The sequence below is a fragment of the Anastrepha ludens genome, chromosome 2, assembly GCF_028408465.1.
Source record: "Anastrepha ludens isolate Willacy chromosome 2, idAnaLude1.1, whole genome shotgun sequence".
NCBI lineage: Eukaryota > Metazoa > Arthropoda > Insecta > Diptera > Tephritidae > Anastrepha > Anastrepha ludens.
In genome coordinates, this window is record NC_071498.1 from 110,995,655 (window position 1) to 111,018,636 (window position 22,982).

The following is a 22,982-nucleotide window of genomic DNA, read 5'->3' on the forward strand; positions in this document are numbered from 1 at the left end:
AGTTGAGCAATGCACACCGGAATCGAAAATCCTCATAAATCATCGCCCAAATATTTTCACGATTTATTTCCATCTCTTGGGTGAGATGAATTTTTCAACTTACTGAAAAAAAGAACAAACAAGTAAGCGAATGTATGTAAGTTTGTGCTAAAAAATGTAAAATTTTTTTATACAAATTCGAACTAAACCTCCTCACACGTAATGTTGCAAAGGCGCAAAATATAAAAGGCAACCCTAGTATTCCGAAAACACAGTATTGTAACTGTGTGAAATTTAGTTTTTATACCGAAGACAACTCACTCTCTTTCGGTACACTGGACTTACGCTCTTATGTGACAGGCTGTAACTCAGTAGTTTCGGGGCAGACTTTTTCAAAATTATGAAAATGTGTAGGAAAGCTTAATGAAAATGAAACGCTTAAGCCACGAGTAATCATGACATTTCAGAGTTCGTTAAACTGGATTGTTTATTTAAATCTATCTAACTACTTAAGTATTCTTTATGTATTTCGTTGTTAATCTAAAACTCGAATAATGTCTTTTTTTCGATTCTTTTTAAGTTAATCAGTTATTGAATTAACCATTACACTCGGAATGTGTTGAATTCTTCATACTTTTTTTTATATGAAAATTTAATTTCTATGACTTTTTTCTCTGTAGAGTTAATTGAGTCGTTCGTTGTTTCTCGTTTTGCCCTCATCAATTTTGAAACTGTAACGCGTCCTTGCATTCTCAAACTCAACTTTGCACTAATATCAGCCACGCTCGCATTCATCCCTTTTTTTTTTGTTTCAGTTTATGCGTTGAGATAAATCAGTTTCATTCATCAAATACTCAAATTAGTCATTATGTAGTTTAGTGAAATGAAATGCAGAAAATTAAGATTGACATAAATGAAAATAGTTAAATGTGAAACTGGAAAAAATGTAAAAATAACTAATATACAAAAAAAATTAAGAAAATCGGTAAAATTAGCTGAGTTTAGTGTTGTTGGTTGTTGTAATTGTAATAAGTTTCTCCTAGACTCTCTTTCACAAACAAAAGATATTAGTAAAAAAAATATTTATATAAAAACAAAAAAGTTACCAAAACACTTTGATATGAAATAAACACACAGACCACGAAATTCTAGTGAAAATTAATGAAAAATAGTTATTAATAAGTTTGGCTTTACGTTAGAATACACAAATCCAAACAGAAAGCAATTAAACGAAAACCCCCGTACAAAAAACAAAAAAGAGAATCTAATAAATGAATGTCACATGTCGTACCACACTTTTATTGCTGTCTATGCCTATTAGCGTTTTACTTACATACATACATACGTTTACCGAAATATTTACTTAGTCTATTTGCCATTGCGTGAGCATACATACATATATTTTAACTATCTTAGCTAGTCTAAATGAGTTTTCAATCTATTAAAAGCCATTGCAGAGTTGTGAACCTACTATCGTTTGACTTTTTGTTGAATTGACTTTCTATAAAACAATAGTTCGACTATTTCTAGCCAACCTTTTTGAATTAATATAAAGTTTTATTTCAAATTTTGCTAACTTCCAGATTTCGTATACTAAGTTTGAGAATAGCTAAGACTCTTACTTTATTCCGTTACTTTTCTTTATTCTCTTATAAATATTGAAAACTATGTTTTTTTTATTCATTTTAACTTTGTTAAATATGCTGTATGTTGTACCAGATTTTTTATAAAATCTTTTTTTTTTTTTTTAATTTCAATTTCTTCTTAGAAGTCTGTTTGTGTGTATGCGCGTGTGCGTGTGTGTGTGTATATGTGTGCGTACAATTTTCTCTGCCCAATTAACATACATTTTTTAATAATCATCGCACCACTCGTTGATCAACAACAAATTCCAAAAAAAAAAATTAAATAACTATAAACAAAAACAATTCAAAACCGAATCAAATAAAAATCTGAAACCACAAAAATCAATAACATGACGATCAGGTGCCAGCGATCTCACTCGCTTACGAGCAAGCCGAGAGCGACATTATGAAACGTCAACCCAGGGATCCCTACCGTGACAACTTGGTCAATCGCAGGTCAGGAAAACAAAACAAAACTAAAGAGAAAACAAAAACAAAACAAAAATTTTTAAAACATAAAATTTCAGCAAAAAACAAAAACACAAAAAAAAAAATTGTTCAACGTTTTACTTTTAGTTGATTGTATGTCGTTTCCGTTTCATAATTTAGAATGAAAAAGTACAAAAACCAGAAACAAAAACAAAGCAAACAAAAAAACTATTTTACTAATGTGCTAATTAGTGCTTTAATAGAACGACAATTTTGTATTTGTTGTAGTTTTCAATTCAATGTACACAGACCCACATACCTACCTACCATCTGAGTCCATCCAATATAATACTCGTGTCACGAAGCCATTTTCACATACCTACATAGCTACTTACAACACATAGTTCCTTGCATTCGTTGTACACACACAGATGAATAGATGTAGAGTTCCATGTTGGATTGTTAAGTTATCTTAGTGTTAAATTGATGTATGTATGTACATTGATTGAACAGTTATTAGATGTGCCATCAAAAGTCCTACATCATTTAGAAGAATAGTTTTACATATCAAAGATGTCATAGATTTCACATATTCTAAACTCCTCCGAAAGAATTTCCTTGGATTTATTAAAAAACGGATTGGATGAAATGCTTAGATATGCACATTCATCCTTTCGACTCAGCCAGAATCACGTAAATTCTATTTACCTACAGGAAACTATTTTAGGGTTCGCAGTATTCATTATTTGGATGAATATTTCTTTCTAAGTTGCGACACCGAAATTTGTTCATAACTAATTCTTACGCTATGCGCAACCATAACGATTTTCAGTGATTGATGAAGTGCTAAAATTATAATGTGAATATCCTTTTCTGAGCTAGCTTGGCAATAAATTTTAGCAATTCAGATTGTAATTGTTTGCAGAGCATTTGAATATGTTTAATGCATCATCTTCAATGGGTGAAGTATCATATCAAAAATGGCAGAGCATCCATTCGACGAATTTATGCAACATTCAAGAATCAGTATCGAATGCAATCGTGCGAAAAATTGCCGTTATATGGCCACTTTAATGTTTTTAGAGAAAAAAAAAATGTGTACATCAAATGGACGAATATTTGTTTTCCAAACACTCAATACTTAGGTGAATACTTACGCACAAAGTGCATTCAAATACATCAGATTTCAAAGTCTTCAATTAAAAAGGGCTGGACCTCTTCATGAAGTACTCTCAGTTTTTATGTTTTTGAGATATTTTGGTGCAAGCCAAATGGCGATGAAATAATGTAAAAAAAAATAATTGTTTAACCTTTAACTATTTGGCAAATATTCGTATAAAAAAACTTGGCGATTATTTTAATACTTCATTGTGCATTCAATGCTTAATCACGTAAAAGTTGTACGTCGATTGGAAGAAATTTATTTTCAATCAATCAATTTGCTAAATGTTTGTGAAATAATAACGTTTCGAGGCTTCGGGCTTGAGGGTCTTCAGTTTGAAAAGGAAATAGACATAAAATGCCCTTCGTCTGTTTTGTCAGAAATGTAAATTTTGCATTGAAAGTATTTTTGAACTTTTTTCTTAAGTATACAGATTTTTACCTCTAACAAATGCGCTGGTATAACTTGCAACAAAATGCGATAATGCATTCAAAACTCGAAAAACTGCAAACGATTTTTTTTTTCATACATAAATATTGTCCCCAACAACAATTCGACGAATTCATAAATTCATCAATAAACCATTGACAAAAGACAAAACAAAAAACAACGCATTTACATAACACAAATGACATACTCGTACGACACACATACATGCACATTATAATTTTAGAAAGCCATGCAATTCTAAATTTTTAAAAATAAAAATTGAAAAAAAAAAATTGCCCGTTTTCCAACTCGCAACCTAAATTTCTTGACGTATTTTTTTCTAAACGTTCGTTAAATAAAATTTGTTATATAATTTTGAATGCGAATTTTTTTTAAATTATATTTGTCAGTGTATTTTACCATAACTATTATTACTTATTTTCTCAATTGAGCAACAAAAATTCGCTGATATTATTTTTGATATCGAACTCGTAAACAGAACATACATATTTACACACACATCTTTACATACAGTCGATAAAAAATTTCGCAAAACATGTAAATGTCCTCTTCTTGCGTCTACAACAACTCGTCATTCATCATTGAAGTTTGCAACTGGTGGAAAGTGAGTGCGGGCAAAAAAATTAACATTCATCGCAGTGATGAATTCAAGAAAAAGTTCAATTTTAATGCTTTCAAGCCAATCTTATGACTAAATAAAAGAAAAATTACGACAAATTGAAAGTTTTTACTTTGTAATATAAGAAACTTTCGGAGAACGGCCGCTTACCCTACTTACTTTCCTCCATCCCTGCAGCATTTGTCGACATCATCAAATTAATGCCGTTTCTTTTAGATGTTTAGTGAGCTTCAATATTTAACGCGAATCGTGCTAAGTAGGTAAAAATAGTAAACGTTTGCGCACAATTTCGAAATTTAAATAGCATTTTCGAACATAACTCATACAACGTACATAGTATCCCTTCCCCCTCGAGTAATTATGCACATATGTACGCTGCATAGTAGCCTATCATGTAATGGATGGTTCGAACTGAGCTCTTGCGCTTAACATACCCCTAACTACACACATATACCCGCACATATGCATATGCCATTATGTCTGCGAAACCTGCGTTTGTGACTAGAAAATGAAGCTTAATCGTACCAATTGTTTGTTGCAAGAGGCTGCCTGCCATAATGCCCACGTCTCTTTCCATTTTTGAGTATGCGCGTTATGTAGTGCAGCGTGCGCTCTTTAATTTTAATTTTCAGTTTTTGCTCTAGTTCAATAAACCCGCTATAAGTAGTGCGCTCGTTTGACGTTAAAAAACTCATATATTCACGAAGCTAATAAGGCAAGAGTTCAAAAATATGCCTCGAAATGTGAGTATAGTTTTTCATAACTTCGTTATTGCGAGAGTCGTCCCCAGGTGAAGTTCAGAGCTTTTCCTTGCACACTCATCCGCTCTTTCATTTCACTCCAGAGTGGCTGGGAACCTAAGAACGTGTCGTATATTAATAAAATATATAATTTCGACCATGATTTTGGTATTGGTTTATAATTCTTGACAAATACTGCCTCTAATTGGCAAATTTCAAATCACAATTAGTGCACTAATTTCGTTAATAAAACGAGTAATTCAATATTCTGTTCCGTGTTTTCAATCGTGTCATCTACTCGTGGCCTGTTATATCTGCGTAGAAATTAGTTCAATGGCATCAATTGGTCATCATTTATTTCTGAAATATATTTTTTTTGTGATACGGAATCTAAAAAAATAAATCTCAGAGAGCAGTACCAACTAGTCTGTTATTATTATAAGAAGTCGATTACCCACTGCGACCAGAGTTGATCTATTGTGCCAGGCCTATTTTTGTAACCCTAGAGTTTGAGGCTTTTTAAAAATTTTAGCACAATTTTGAGTTTGTTGTTCCAAAGATTACATGGAGATACTATACGGTACCACCAAGGCGGTGAAGTCTTTGCCTGCGTACATGTTCTGAGCTTTCTATGTCCTTTTCGCAAAAGCAGCAGACATTGGTCTCAGATAGATCAATATTATTTAAAAGCTGCCTCAGGCTGCAGTGACCTGTAAGATATACTATTAAAAAAAGCAGATCTACTCTGCTTAGTGAGGGTAGCTTCTCCGATATTCCTTTGCTAGATTAAAAAAAAAGTTACGATTATGAAAATGTCGAAAAAAACCTCAATCGTAGCGAAAACAGCCGGATTCGGCGAGGCCTGCACGTTTTGATTGTACTCCACGGCACTCCATACTTTGCCGAAATATTTTGATGAGCCTTCTATCCTTTTACTCTGACACCAATTCTTATAGAAAAATGATTATATTATAAAATAAACTTTGATTTTCAATAGTAAAATTGAAAATTGCAAATGTTCGCTGAGTCCAAATCAGCTAGAAATTTAAATAAATGTTTTTCAAGGACGTTCGCAGAGATATTAATGAATTTTTAAATTAATTCTTAACAAACTCATTGGATTGCCTTTTTAGAAATATGATTGTAAATCCATGAAAATTCTCAAGCAAACAAGAAATGCCCCTAGTTCCATGTGGACTATCAACGAATTAGGTATAGATATAGGCTAGCTATGCATCCCAAATCGTTATATATACACATGTAGCTATATACTCGCACATATGAGGCCAAGAGCGCCAATAAATTCTCCTAAAACACAATCAAATCAAATATGAGAATCAGTCGCCAATTCTGTTAACTTTAATCAGCATTTATGGGCAAAGTCGTTTAGTAGGTCAAGAGGTTTTCAACAAGAACTTAGGATAAATGGCTGCCCAAGTGAGAGCCCACAACAACTTTCTTCTGTAAATTCAAATTTTTAAATAAAGCAAATCTTTGAAATGAAAATGTGTGCATCTATAAGAATATTTCAATTGAAATAAAGGAAAAATAATAATTTCAGGCAAATAGTCATATTGGCGCTTATTCACAAATGGTCATTTTTTTATAAAAAATTTCATTCAGTTTTTCACATAATTGAGGCTCTATCTCTCTTTGACATTGAGTTTAAAGCCCTCAGGGATTTGTGGCTTTTCCGCGAGGATTTTTTTTATCCCCCTCATCAGCCTCATGAGATTTAGAAAGTATCGTCTTTGCGAGCACAGAATATCATTTTACGAAGTGATATTTTGTTTTTTGTAACCTGATACTCTCTTTTGTGCGTGAAAATTTCATACTCAAATATATCGCGTCTGCTCTTTTTGTATTTATGTTAATCAGTTAGTTGCTCAGCTTTTTCTTGCGCTCAAACTATATGTATACATTACATACATACCCACATATGTATGTTTGTGTTGTTGAACTAAGTGAGCAAATGTTTGCAAACTTTACTTCCACATTTCTTGTCTACTTACAGTAGAGAGCATAACTGAGCGCGTGATGGATTTTTCTTAATATTTTTTTGAATTAAAATTAAATATATATTTTTTTAATTGTTCATGCTTTAACCAAAATCATATAAATCAAACTTTCAAGCGTTATACAAAATTAAAAAAACATGAGTAAATTTTCATTTAATACTTAAACTTTTTAATCATAATTAAAAAAAATTCCGAGTATGCAGGTTTATAGCCCATTGAATTGTGGTACAATAAAGTGCAAGTTTTAAGTGACTGAAAATTTTATTCATCAAAACTGCATTCAAATGGGCGGTAAACCCAAATTAACGGCGAAATCCATTTTCACAGAAGCAGCTCCAAACATGAATCTTGTTGAAGTTGTGGATTATCAGCAGAACACCTACTTATGCAACTATTCGCTCAAAAGAAAGGTTCAACTGTGAATATACGTTTGTCCAATTCCGTTCAGAATTTGCTTTAGCCCATACAAGTCCTTTTGCAGTGTGTGATAATGGGAGCAGTGTTTTTTTTTCTTCAATATGCTCCAGAATTTGAGGTCTTTTGCACGTAAACATCCTCGAATTTGGATAAATTAACACCACTTTTCCATAAAACTGCTTCGGTTTCATCCAACGATAAGTTCGGATTTGTCCCAAACAAATCTATGTTCTTCTGATCTTGCTTTGGAGAAGTATATTTTTTGGATCATGTTCGACAAAGTCGTCAATTATTTTTTAAATCAATGTGATTTTTTAGCCGCTTAAAACTTGCACAGCATTACATCAAAATTCAATAGGCATACTCGAAACTCTTCAAAAAATTCAAAAAAGTATAAAATTTAGTTGAAAACTTAAATTTTGTGTAAAGTTTCAAAGTCTGATTTTTATAGTTTTGGTAGAAGAATGAACAATATTAAAAACACAACAAAAAAAATAGTTCGAAAAACATTGCAAATATTGGAAAAAAGTCATCATGTCCTCATTTATGCTCGCTACTGTACATATAAGGCTTTCCTCATTTCATTTTTCGCTCTGTCATCTACAAATATTTCAAATGCTTTCACAATTCTTAATGTATTTATGCTCTCTACCACTCTCAACTTATGCTGCATGCCCGCTATTTATTATTTGATTTTTCTTTATTGTAAGTTTTTACAAGTGTATGTTAATGCTTGTTGGTATGCAAAAAATCGCCTTTGCTTTGGTTTTGCTGTAAATTGCTCTCAAATACGCTTGTAAATAAATGTACATATATAAAATATTAAAAGTCGTACAAGTATAAATATATGTGTATACATATCTGTATATCTGTAAGTATTTGTATTCCTAACATTATGAATTTAATTCTAAGTAAGTTTCTACTTCATTGCATTTTCTAGTTTGTTATTGGTGTTTTGGTATGCTTAGTTTAGCTTTATTGACTTTGCACACAAACAACAAAAAAGTGCTTTGCTTTTTTCGCACTAAAAATGTATACCCAAATGCATTAAAAAAAACAACAACAAAGGGAAACAATACATTGCACTGCCTTTCGCACGCATACATAAATATGTAAATAGAAAAATCACTATACACTCTCTGCCCTGATGAGCAGACAGCCTGCTCTTACCCTCATCACTCGCAATGAAAGCTTTCGATATTAAGCCGCAAATTGTTGCTTTTTGTAAAGTAGTACTTCAACGCTATAAATAAAATAAATACAAATTTGAATTCAATTTGAAATGCTCAAATTACTAACTATTGATTGAAAAAAAACTTAGCTCAAACGCTTTTGCTTTGCGTACTTTTTATTTTTTACTTATCAGAATTTAAAATTTTCTAAAACTGCCGTAAAAAATGTGCAGTATAAATTTAAAAAAAATTTCGAATTAGATTAACACAAATTTACTAACGTGCACAGCGAACCTACTAGTTTATGTCATACCTGAATGTAACTAATTGAATGAAAAAACTCACAAAAATGCCTCTAATATTGCAAAACGAAATTTATGTACAAAATTATGTGCTTATACTATTTTGTGCATAAATCTTGTAGAATTATGTGTGTTAAATGACGCCAATTGCTGTGGAATATTTTTTGAAGCTACGGAATTTTTTTTTTGAATAAAGTAAATTCAAAGCTTTAATTTTTTTCCAAAACGCTTAACTCAACTTTAAACTAATAATTTACTTATTACATAAAATTCCCAAACATTTTTTTGTTTCATGTTTTTGTCGGAAACATTTTATAACAGCGGATAAGCAGATAAACAGTTTTAAGAAATTTATTAATCACATAAAACAAGTTGAATATGTTTTTATCTGGTATTTTGATTAAAATAATTAAAATTAAAGTAATTTGAATTAAAAAAGAAAAAATGTTGAATATAAAAAATTAATAAATTCGTAAGTTCTATTGCTATTTCTCACTAATAACTGATATGCCCCTGATTTTATATAAAGGACCATGGCTGGATTTAAAAAACAAATCATCTGAAATAATTGGACTCAAAATTTATTTTACCTTAGTTTTGGTCGTAAATATTTTATAAAATTAATTTTAAAAAATATTTCATCACACAAGATTTTTTTAATAGATTTTGTGAATTACGAAAGGTTTTTTTAAATTATCAGAGCATTAAAAAAATGTTGGTCCAAGAAACAGTGTAATTTTAAATAAAAGATGTAAATTTCAAAGAATTTTTTATTTGAGTAGAAATTTACTTTACCATAATTAAAAACCAAAAAAAGTGTTTCTTTAAAGTAAAAAAGAAGTTCAAAGAAACGTTACTAAACAAAAGTTTTTATTTTATTGTACATTTTTCAATTACTTTTTAGCAAAAAAAGTATGAACACCAAAAAAAGCAAAATTAACTGGTAAAATGCCTAAAATATAATTTTTTAGTTTGTAAAGATTTCATAACTTTTTTTCCTGAATACAAAAAAAACTAATAATTTTCAATTAATTTTCATAATTTTCAATAAATTTTCAAATAATTTTGATAATTTTCAATTAATTTTCATAATTTTCAATAAATTTTCAATTAATTTTCATAATTTTTCAATACATTTTCAATTAATTTTGATAATTTTCAATTAATTTTCCTAATTTGTTTTTTTGTATAAAATAGGCAATTTGCCTTATGTTCCGACTAACGACATTAAATTGTAACGTTACATTGTTTTTTGTTTTTGTTTTTTGTATTGAATTTTTTGTTAAGGAGAAAGATTATGACATCTTTACAAACTAAAAGGAAGATATTTTCAGACATTTTACCATTTAATTATTTTTTTTTTCGTTCTGTTTTGGTGTTTTGTTTTTTGCTTTCTTTTATTGTAAAAAAAATATATATACGCGAAAATCTTAATCAGTATCTTTCTAAATTTTACACTTATACATATGAAGAACAATATTCGATAAAGAAATTTGATTATTGCTTTGAAATTAGCAAAAAAAAAAAGTTTTTTCTTACATATTTCATATTTTTTCATCAACGCTGAAATAAAATAAAATTGCTACGCTAAATTCATTAAATCATTGCTCTGCGTTGCACTTAGTTTGTGCATAAAGAAATTATCAAAAAAATAAAAAAACGAAACAAAAAAAAAATAATAATAAAAAAACAAAAAAAAAAAAACATAATAATTAAAAATAAACCTCCAGCAGTTGGCTATCGTTTTCACAACAAATATTTTCGTAGTTAGTTCTAACCCAAAGTAACAAATCCCACTTTCCTCCTTAAAAAAATACATACATATTTACTATTTACACCTGGAAACAGCAGCTATGAATTTTTTACTAATTTCATCTATTTATTTTACCCCTCCTAAACACCGAATGAATACAGATTGATTTCGATGGCCTATGGTCAAATTGGTATGATCCAAGCTGCTGCCGGTTTCTTCGTGTACTTCGTCATCATGGCTGAAAATGGTTTCTTGCCAATGACGCTGTTCGGTATTCGTAAGATGTGGGACTCAAAGGCTGTCAACGATTTAACCGATTCGTATGGACAAGAATGGGTGAGTTTTAACTAATGAAATGTGATGAAAAAAACTTGTTTATTCAAAAAAATAAAATAAATAAAGTAAAATAAATAAATAAAAAATAATAAAACGTTAATCTGATAGGTATTAACCAAGAGAAACTTGCTAATTTCTTCCTCTTCTTCCTATAGTCTGAATGAACATAGAATTAGAGGTTAGAATGTAATTGAACTGAGTGGGGCTGCGATATAAGAAAGCGCCGTCACAATAAGATCTGAATTAAATTTGTAGATAGGGAGACAATAGGAGTTGAAATGTACAAAAGAATAAACGAACAAATGAGATTATTCGATAAGCTCCAATATTAACTTGAATAGTTTTGGAAACAAAAAATATAAATTTAGCGCTAAAGTTGGTTCATTCCACCTTGCCTTTACTTACACCCTGTAATTTGGCGACCGCCGTTGGCGAATGGGTTGGTGCGTGTCTATTATTAGCTAGCGTACGGGTTCGAAATTTTGGGCCTGAAATACTAAGTGATGGCAAAACATTTTTCTCATAACGGCCGCCTCTCGTCAAGCAATGGAGCGTATTTTTGCCGTTCGGAGTCGACTTAAAACTGTGGAAAAACATCCAGACGCACATCAGAAATAGAAGGAGGAGCTTGACCAAACACCCGATAAAAGTTTAAGCACCATCTATAGATAATATATAATAACGATTTAAAGTGTATGCTCGTTGTCAAGGTGGCATTTTTCACTAAAAAAAATTCCATTGCTCTTTTTTTGTTTTGTTCCATTCAGTTGTGAGGTACAGGGTGTTAACAATGGAAGTTAACGAAGATAAAGTTCGGTACATTTTACAGGTTTTCTTTGATAAAGGCGGAAATGCAAGCCATATGGTGGCGACACTGTAACAGCTCAGTATTTGCAATTTTGGTTTCGTTGATTCCGTTCAGGCATTTTTGATGTTAAAGAAAATTTTGATAAAGTCACAGAAATAATCGAAGTTGTCCGGCTATTAGTAGTCGTAGCATCGCCCAGGATCGTCCATAAAACAGTTTTAAATCATTTGCGCAAAAATGTTACATAAACATAACGATTTCTCTTTCCCCAAATAATTGCGAATTTCTACATTAGACACACCTAGCACTTAAATTATATTTAATTGTTGTTGTTGTAACAACATAAAACATCCCTCATAAATATTTTGGTACTGCTGCACGCGTGACAGCCCTTGTCATAGATTATTTGAAATGTCCTGTAGTAATTTTTGCTTTTGATAATTGCATTGTTAATTGCTTTCTTTTCTTTTCTCTCCTCTTAGACCTACCGCGATCGTAAGACACTCGAGTACACTTGCCACACCGCTTTCTTCGTTTCTATTGTGGTTGTACAATGGGCGGATTTGATTATCTGTAAGACACGACGAAACTCCGTCTTCCAGCAGGGCATGCGAAATTGGGCATTGAACTTTGGTTTGGTGTTCGAGACGGTGTTGGCGGCCTTCCTGTCGTACTGCCCCGGCATGGACAAGGGTCTGCGCATGTATCCACTGAAGTGAGTTTTAAATCCAATGAAAATGCAGAATAAATTTTCTAATTTTTTTATTTTGTTTTTAATTACAATCCTCTATAGATTCGTTTGGTGGTTACCAGCCATTCCATTTATGTTGGCTATTTTCATCTATGATGAAATTCGTCGATTCTACTTGCGTCGTAATCCAGGCGGCTGGTTGGAACAGGAGACGTACTATTAAGCTGTATGTTCAGATACATAATAACAACAAAAACAAGAAAGCAACAACAAAATAGCGAGCGCATTTGCAAATATACGAGAGTACTACAACAAAAGCAAAAATAACAGCAAAAGCGACAACAACAACAGAAGCAACATATTTGAATTTTACGATACGAGTGCGAAGGTGAACGAGCGCGCTGTGGTCGCGCAGGCAGCAGCAATTAAATAACAGCAACAACAACGATAGTAGCAATAGCAAACGAGAGCCGTTTACTGCAGCTAAAACAGCTAAGGCAATGTTAAAAGGCAGCAACAACAACACTATTTAATATGCATGCATGCAGCGAATATCTTAAGCGACCACCATCACCACCACCACCACAACAACAACAGCAACAACCAGAATTATATTTTTTTTTAATTTTAATTATTTAATAAAGAAAAAGATAATTATTTTAACGATTAAGTAAAGTTAAATTATAAATTAAATAATGGTAATAATACGAAACAAAATAAAACACAAAAAAAAAAAACAAACAAACAAAAAAAAGTAAAACGAAAACCCAACCACACATTACCCAATAAATAGCAGTTGTTTTTTGTAAGCAAACTTTAATAAATTGTCCTTTAAAAAGGCAGAAAAATGGAAGGAAGATGATGCGCTACAACAAATCGATTTAAGGTCGTTAGACTATTGACGTAGAGTGAAAGTTGCCGAAATCTAATTGAGTATGTAAGTTAGTCAGCAGTCGGGAGAAACAAAGCAGAGTTGGAGATTTGTTGCCAGCAGTTACAACTTTGGCCATATTTCTATATCCGCTAACGAATCAAAAATGTTAGCAAAGACAACTTTAAACAATTTGATAGAAAAAAACTTAGTTGAAAATTTTTCTGAATTTAAATATGTAGGAAGGATAAAAAAATGGATAAAAAAATATTTAGATAAATACACAAATAAGACACAAAACCAAGTACTAGATAAAACTGAATAAGCATGAGCATAAATTTAGCAAAAACAGAAAAAAACATAAATAAATAAATAAAAATTGCATGCAAGTAAGTGTTTATATGTATATATCATACATATATATACATACATGCATATATCCCTGATAATAATGCAAGCAAACAGGCAGTAAAAGAAATTTTATTAATGCAATACACTACCACTACCAAACGAAATGGAAATCACACACCACCTTTGAAGCTAAAAATTATGCCCCAACTAACCCAACGCTGTTCTACTAACTTGTAATAGTTTACAAAGTGAGAATAAAGCGATTGCAGCAGCAGATATGCGTATTAGGCTAGTATTAGTGGTTTTACACACACACATCTATCTAACATACAAGCATTTTGAAAGCAGGCAGATATTGGTCAAACGCTGAAGTATAGTATTATTGGTATGAAAGCAAGAAAAGAACAAAAATAAAATAATAAACAAATTTAGGTAATGAAATAAGTAGGGGAATACATAAAACACACACACACGCATACATGCATACATGCATTCATACAATTGTATCAAAAATGGGGGAAAATAGCTTAAGGCAGGGGGCAGGAAAAGGCTGAGTAGCTGAAATAGCGCAACTCTGAGGCTTTGGGCAGAGTTTTAACGTTAGGCACCAGCTGCATGTAGCGCATGCTTAGACAAATACATACTTATTTACATTGAAATTTTTGAGATGAAAATACACTAAATAAAAAACAACAACATATAAACTGCCATTGCTCCCTTGTGCGCAGCACAAACTCATCTAAAGTTTCACCCACACACACACACCCACGCATGAATCAGACATGCACGTCACTTACAAACAAACCAATTTTGCAAAACTTAGCAAGAAACTTACACTGTTGTTCATGAAGTATTAGAAAACACAGCATATCCACATCTACATACATCGACGTAAGCTTTTCCTACAGAAGCTGATTTTTCAAATGTTTTGTCCCATTTTCCAACACACACAAGCCCCCTTCTTCTTCACCCCCAAATCCACGCAGCATTAATCGTTTTACTTGCTAGCGGCAAGCTTCGGACAGCAACGCGTTTATTGTTGATTGTTGTTTTTGTGATTTCCCAATTCCCTCTGCGTTGTTTGTCCTGTTGTAGTTATCCTAATTTTTTAAGCAACTAATGAAGAAACAAAAATAAAATGACAAAAGCGAGTAAACTAAAGCAAAGGCAGAAAGAAGAAAAAGTGAAAAGAGAAGTAAAATAATTGATTTGTTAATCTATTTGCCTTTTTATTGAGAAATTAGAATTTATAATTAAAGTATAAAATTGTGTGAAAATATAAATACAAGTGAAGGTAAAAAATAAAAATATGAAAGCAAAAAGTTATTATTCGTTAGACAAAATGAAAATACAAAGAAAAGCAACAAAAACACAAAAACAAAAAAAAATGAAAATAAAAATAAAAAATGTGTAGCCAATAACATAAATATAAAATGAAATTCTTTAGTGCATGTCTTTCGCTCTTAAATGACGCTTCACAACAGCTGCACGCACACCCACACACACTTGCGCAGTGTGGGAACCTTAATGAGACCTTTGGGCCTACGTTTGGTTTCCGCAAGCTGTGCATAGAGTAGCTGCCGGACATGCGTGCATATGATTTCTGATAAATGCAAATAATTTTAATAAAATGAAATAAAATTTATTCATAAATAAAATAAAATGCAGATAAAAACATTTGAAAGTATAAGAGTAATGCATAATTCACACTATATAACAGCAAGCAGTAAGAAAATATTTCGTAAAAGTGTTCATATATAAAGAAAACCAAAATGTATAAGAAAACCAAACATTTAAATATTTAAAAAACAAATTACAAAAAAAAAGAAAAAATCATGAAAAATATTTTTTTTTTCGTTTTTGCTAAAAATTAACACTCTGTTAGCCGTACAATAAGTAATAAAATAATCTATTTTACAACGCGTTGTTTGTGTGGCTAATTCTTAGTTCAAATTAAACAAAAAATATTTCTTAAAATTATTATGTAAATCTGATTTTAGTTGAGTTCAAATAATACACACAAAAGCAAAAAAAATGCAAACATATTAAAGTACCAAATTTGTGCTTATAGCATTGAGCGCGCACCTTCAGCCACTTTCACAATCGCCTTAGCATACTTTGCGGCTAACAAGGCAATCAGCTGCCACATTCTACAACACATCCAAATTCACACGCACACTTCTTGCCATGTGCGCGTTTGTGCTCTTGTGCACGCCTAACCATGGCCTTCCCTGTGGATGCGCGCAGTTTTGAAAGAGTGCGATGTGTCTTCTTATCGAATCGAATCGAATTGAAAAATTCAAACAATGCAAACACAATTTGTAAAACTACTACAAAAACTCTTTTAAAACTACATTATGGTTAAATTTTTTTGATATAAGGTTTCGTTTATAGTAGTTTTCGTTGGTTTATTGTATCGCCCTCCGCTGTAAATGTATTTGTAGATTTAATTAAAATTTAAAATTAATACAAACAAAAAACAATAAATAAAGCATATAAAAATAATAAAACACACAACAGAAACAAATGTGCATTTTTATTTCTTACGCAGCAGCAAATGAGGATTAATGGAAATGCCTAAGCAAGTTAAAGGGTGCTAGAAAAATTCCAAATATAATATGTAAAAGCTATCTGTACGAAGTTTTAGCTCGTTGAAATGAGGGTAAGGTAAAGGTAGAGGCCGCCGTAACAGAATAGTTTGGTGCATGACTACCACCCAGAATTCAGAGAGAACGTAGGTTCGAATCTCGGTGAAACACCAAAAATAAGAAAAAGTTTTTTTCTAGTAGCGGTCGCCCCTCGGCAGGTAATGACGAACATCCGAGTGTGTTTCTGCTATGAAAAAGCCTCTCATAAACAATATCTGCCGTTCGGAGTCGGCTTGAAACTGTAGGTTCCTCCATTTGTGAAACAACATCAAGACGCACACCACGAATAGGAGGAGCAGCACGGCCAAATACTCAAAACGCGTGTACGCGCCAATTATATATATATTTCCTGGTCCTAATGGTATCGGACCGTTTGCCTCAGTCATGGTTATACTTAGTTGCTAGACTGCCAGCTCAGACAAAACGGAGCCGGTGTTATTTACCAGAAAATATATATCCTCACACTTTAGATTGATACAAATTTAAGTCGCAAATGGGACTCAAGCCACAGGTCGTGCTTTGGCTGTACAACGTAGTGGCTCTGCCAGTCTTAACGTATGGATGGCTGGTTTGGTGGCAAGCTTTTCGGAAGGGCTATAATATCACTAAACCGGGAACGGTGCAGAGGCCTGCAAATATTGGCATCACCTGCGAGTGTAGAACTTGCCCCGGTGCTGCCATGAATGTCGTTTTGCACATCCCATCGACTTTTACGTTATTTCCATTGCTCCTCGAAGTGCAATCAGGGATAAAGGAGGTTGGCCTCTGGAGGCAATCTCTCAATTGACATATCTGAATTTCGGGCAGATCTCTGTATTCGCAAACTGAAGTTTAAGGGTCGTGCCAGAGCAATCTTTCCCAAGTAGGCAGGATTGGAACGATGGGAAAATCTGCACCGAAGCTGGTACCTTTGTATTCACTGTCGGCTCCAAGATGAAATCGAGAATCGGAGGGGTTTTCTTTAAATCAGTCAATTTATCTATTTACTTAAAATTGCTCAATACTGCTAGTGTTTTTAAGGCAGAAGTCTTTGCGATCCTGCAGGCATGCATATCGCTTAGGGAACGTGGGAGCGAGGGAAATATTAACATTTTTTGTGCAGATCCAAACTAGCCATCTACTGTAGGGTGGAAATCAAATCTCTTCGGTTTGTAGGTAACATTTTTGGGATCTTGGTTCCAGGACATAAGGACATACAGGGAAATGAAATTGCTGATGAGTTTGCCAGGAAGGGGACGGAATTGGTAACAGAGACTTCCTACCCAGATATCGATATCCGATATCGATATCACCATGGCCGTTGTTAAAGAGGAACTACACAACTTATTTCTCAGGAAAGTGGAGAAAAGATAGAGCTCCATTTCTTCATGTGCTATTTCAAAACCCTTTTGGCCTCATTACAATAGACGCAGCACTCTGAAAGTCTTGTGGACTCCGTGCCATTGAATTTCCAAACTCGTAGTTGTGTTTACCGGCATACGCGAAGAAATGTAGGTTTATCATGTAGTCCTCATTGCAGAAGTTGTGCGGATCAGGAAACTGTTGAGCACTTTTTCTGTAAATGTTCGGCCTTGGCAACTACAGTCTGGAGCAGGGCGTCAACCTGAATCCCATCAATCTTATCCATTACATCTAGATGGCTGTAGATATCTGCCTGTTGGAGGTTTCATAATGGTATCAAAACGGCGCTTTAGTGCTACTTGTGGAGTGCCAGAGTGGTACTTCAACCATTTCATTTACCTACCTAAAGCTAAATGCTTTTTACCGCAAATAAAATATTAGCCGTGTACATACTCGTATATCGGTTGTGGCCTACAGCGTTTTGTTCAGGTTCGGGGAGGAAGTTAAGTAGAAATTTCAACATTTTACACACATGTTCTTACACAATGTTCTACAGCCAAGAATGGCCCAAAAGTTAGGGATGCAGATAAATAGAAGTCATCGAATATCGGTCTAAGCCACGACAGAGTCCCAGCCCCCACAGTCGGTTCAAAAGTATGCTGTGGAACTCACTTAGAGAGCAGTTTGTGAGCTTCTCGACTACTTCGGCGTTTCTTAAACTCAGATCTGTTCAATTGACACGACGGCAATACTGGCTTGCATGAACGACTTCACTCCTTCAAAACTTGACTCTACACAGGCTGCGATCCAAACACGTTGCTCTCTTCGTCGGCATAGCGTTAATGCGTTAATCTATACTGATTTCGGAATATGGTGACTTTTTGGGAAATCGGTATGAATGGATTTGAAACCAAGCATCCAATGGGGATATGTGGGGGATAAAAGCAGTCTCTCTAACTGAACCTAACTCAAGGAACACGACACAAATAAATGCAATGATGACTTTCTTTTCAAGGAAAAACTTACGAAGATATTTGACTTTATCCAAAGTAGTCTCGTTAGTCTTCTGTGTAAAGAATAATACTTCGTTAAAACTGTGCCAAATCTCAAGGAAAATAGAGAAAAATTTTCGGAGCTATTTGCGTTCAACCAATGTAATCTTGTTAGAAAAACTTGAAACAAAGGAAACTGTAAACTAGTTCTCTGGACTTATTTTCACGACATCAAATTTTGGTTTATAATCATCGTTTTCGTGCATTCATACGTTTGGCTGAAATTGCGAAATGGAACTACCCTATATCAATATGTTTCAGTAGGTTCCAACTAAAAGTTACCACACCACTTGCTGCGGAAGTGGCTTTTAGAGCTGAGATGGTCGGTTGGTTTGTTTCACAGACTTTACTTTTGTACATACACAGAAAAAAGCCCACAGAAGTAAGATCGGATGATCTGGATGGCCAGGGTATGTCACCAAAATGGTTTTTCAGTTTGTTAGGGAAGAAATCATGAAATATCGCCATGGTATCTCTGGCAGTGTACGGCTTGGCGCCACCTGGCTGAAACCATAGGTGTGTGCTGAAGAAAGGATGTTCTCTCATTATTGGTAGAAAAATCGTTCAGTATGCGTCGATAAGAGCCACAGTCAATAGAACCTGTTTGTCGTTGATGAATTTAAAAAAAATATGGTCCAATTATTCCACTATTTGACGACGCACACCAAACAGTCACTTCGCGACTATGGAGTGGTTGTTGGTGTTAAACCCTCAGTTGGGCACCCGGGCCTGGCCTAACGAATTTGAACGTAAATTTAACATATTTCTACTTAGATTATAGCTAACGACTTGAACTTCCAGGTAGCTTCCTAAACTTTAATTTCCCATCGATTTATGGATATACAATTTTAAAAAGGATCCTCGAATAGGACGAAAAAAAGTATTTAAAAAGTTACACTTTCGGTTGGTCACCTTGGATCTGGCCATATTTACATGCTTTTGTATGGGAATATATAGCAAATGTGGCATTTAAAATAAATTTTTAAGATCGAAGGTATATATTTTTAATTCTTACCTTTTGCATGCATTCATGCATTGAGCTACCTACAGAAGCAAAAATAATCGCCGAAAATATTTTGGTTTGAGAAAAAAAAAAAGATTTTTTGGATTATAATGAAATTTATGGTAAAATATGAAATTATAATATATTTATTTATGGATTCGATGTAAGGCAAGCAAAACACGAATAAGAGATCTTAGAGTGCGGTGACATACGGGATTCTTGCACACAATACAATAGAAACGAGTTTTTCGATGAAGCTCTTCGTCTCCTTGTAGACAAAGACGACAACCTCTCTTCGCTTTGAGTGTATCGGCTGGTTGACTATAATATTGTCAAAAGCAGGGCCGTAGAGAGCATATCCGGGGCCAGGGGAAAATCCGGGCACCGGGGGTAAATTGCAAATGCGGGCCTGGTCAAAAGTAATTGGTTTGTTGAAAAATTATTCATATCCGAACGAGTAGTGAATTGAGAAATCACGGCTGAATTATTCATACGATTTTCAATGGTTGCAAAGACCAAAGTGGTCGATTAAGCCGTCAACAAATTTCGTCTCGCATCACTTTTTCTTAGCCCTTCAACTTCTTTGCAAATACAAAGTGTTGCCAATGCCACACGCAAAAGAAGGCTTTTAAAAAATGTGTCCAATGGAGGGTTAATAGTGTGTTCTCCCCTCAAGACGAACAAAGGTAATTTTGGTTATTTACACGTCCATTTAATTGAAAATGCCACCGAACTTGTTACCCGAAATCTTCGAGCCAATGAACGGATGAAATGTTCAGTTAGATTGTCACGTAAACGTCGAATATTTTAATGTGAACAAAATCTACCAAGAGCAGCTCCACACGAATCATTGGCCTTCACATACGCTTCGATTGCGAACGCTTGTTATTCACCCGTCCACTGAGAACCCGTAACTAAATGACACGTAATTGCACAAGTGTCAGCCTTTCTAAGTATAAAAAAGTCATGAAAATCGGTTGGCAAACAACAAAACTGTGAAATCTCCATGGAAAAATGTCTGTATCTCTCTTACTTGAGCTCTGATTGGCCTGAAACTTTGATACATTACCTCCCAATAAAAGTCTATAACTCGCTCATCTTTGCTTTGATCGGCGTAAAATTTCGGCACGTAATTGCAGAAGCGTCAGCTTATCCAAATATGCAAAAATCATGAACATCGGCTGGCAGACAACGAAACTGTGAAATCTCCACGGAAAAATGTCTGTATCTCTCTTACTTGAGCTCTGATTGGCCTGAAACTTTGACAGATTACCTTCCAGTAAAAGTGCTATAATTCGCTCAGCTTTGCTCTCATTGGCTTGGAATTTTGACACGTAATTACACAAGTGTCAGCCTTTCTAAGTATAAAAAAGTCATGAGAATCGGTTGGCAAACAACAAAACTGTGAAATATCCACGGAAAAATGTCTGTATCTCTCTTACTTGAGCTCTGATTGGCCTGAAACTTTGACAGATTACCTTCCAGTAAAAGTGCTATAATTCGCTCAGCTTTGCTCTCATTGGCTTGGAATTTTGACACGTAATTGCACAAGCGTCAGCCTTTCTAAGTATAAAAAAGTCATGAGAATCTGTTGACAAACATCAAAACTTTCAAATCTCCTCGGTTAAGATGCTGTAACTCCCTGAATTTCACACTAAATGGATTGACATTTTTTCATGTAACCTTTCAGCAAAAGTTCTATAGCTCGCTCAGCTTTGCTCTGATCGTAGTGAACTGCTACAACCAAAGCAAAAAATAATTTAGAACACTTGGAGGACCACTACTATGCGCCAGCAGCGCATTTCCTCTGTAACTTGTTGATCTTATACTCGTACAACTCTTCGAATTTTGAGGTCACGTTCTTAAAGAGTGTTTGAATAATGCGAGTTCGCTTAATTTTATAAGATAAGTGTTCCTCTTGGTGCAGGGGTGTACATTTCGAACACTTTCGAATGGGAATCAGAACATGTTTTGTTTATTTTTGAACTTCAAAGCGAGAGCTGAGAATATTTTAGACGTCCTTCTTAAAATGGGCGTCAAGCATCATTGTAATGATTTGTGCGAATGGAAATTTTCATTGTTTGTTGCATTACCAACCAATATGGAGTGTAAAATCCCCCCATCTTATTTGAGCACTCCACTGAACTGCGCTAATAACAACTACAAACTCACCGTTGAAATTTCATATCCTACATTTTGAAGCCATCCCAATTGCTTTCAGAGAGGCATCAATGCAAATAAATGATTAGATGGGTTTAAACGTGTGTGTGTACGACTTCAACAGCGCATGTCTAAGATTTCACTTTCGTTGCCAGAGTAATAAACAACAAATTGCCTGAATGTGGAATGCATTTTTGCTCCTTGCTATCAATGCAGAGCGCCGAGTATAAAATTTCAGAAGAAATTGTATCGGGCTAGTACCGAATCTCCTCCTCGAGCCATTAGTTCCCTGCGAGCAATCGTGTAGAGTAGTAATGCCGCGAGTAGTTTACAGAGTGTCTCACATGGCGAAGAATTTAAATTAGAATAGAAATTAGGAGAAAATTTAAAGCAAAGGCGCTCAAGAGAACATTGATTTATATTTTATTTCATTTATTCTTTTATTTTTTAAATCTTTCATGATAATAAAATTATTAGTAAACTCAAGCAAACCCAGCGCTAGCAGCAGAGGCTTTCGGCTGGGACATTGATTAATATTTTATTGATTTATGAAATCAACGTTCTCAGGTCACGCGTTTTCTAAAAGTATGCAAGAGAATTACAAATATAATTTTAACTTCGAAGTTCGTTCGTTCTTCCGAATGTTCGAAGTTTTTTCGAATAAACAAGAATGGAGAGATTTTAAGCAAATACCTCAACCCGTTGTTCGAAATTATCTAATTTTACCACAGAATGTTAATCCAATAACATTCTCTGATGCCATGTCTCTGATAACGACGTGGGTGCCATCTGCTGGTAGATAACTTAGATCGTAAAATAACTTCGGTAAATGCGTAACAACCAAACGCTACAGCATTCAACAAAGTACAATGAACTGAAGCCAAGCAAAAATTAAACAAATAATAATAATATTAAATAAATGTAATGCATTACAATTAAATGCAGTACAAGTAAATAAAATAAAATAAAAAGGAAATAAGAAAAATATTAAATAAATTAACAAAGAATATAAATAAAACATTTCTTAAAAAACATATAATAAAAAAATTGATGTT

General features: G+C 33.6%; 1 protein-coding gene across 7 annotated transcripts in view; it reads left to right on the top strand.

The window, feature by feature from the left end:
• Positions 1–13,326, top strand: part of LOC128855097 (sodium/potassium-transporting ATPase subunit alpha) — a 132,511-nt gene extending 119,185 nt beyond the window's left edge. For 6 of the 7 annotated variants that reach the window (XM_054089723.1, XM_054089721.1, XM_054089718.1 and 3 more), the window contains 3 exons: positions 10,828–11,002; positions 12,293–12,525; positions 12,604–13,326. In XM_054089723.1, the coding sequence (XP_053945698.1) occupies positions 10,828–11,002; positions 12,293–12,525; positions 12,604–12,724 (529 nt within the window). In that variant the 3' untranslated portion in view covers positions 12,725–13,326. Of the gene's footprint in view, positions 1–1,965; positions 2,061–10,827; positions 11,003–12,292; positions 12,526–12,603 lie in introns of all 7 variants that reach the window. The other variant, XM_054089719.1, reaches the window with a different exon arrangement.
• The last annotated feature ends 9,656 nt before the right edge of the window (positions 13,327–22,982 follow it).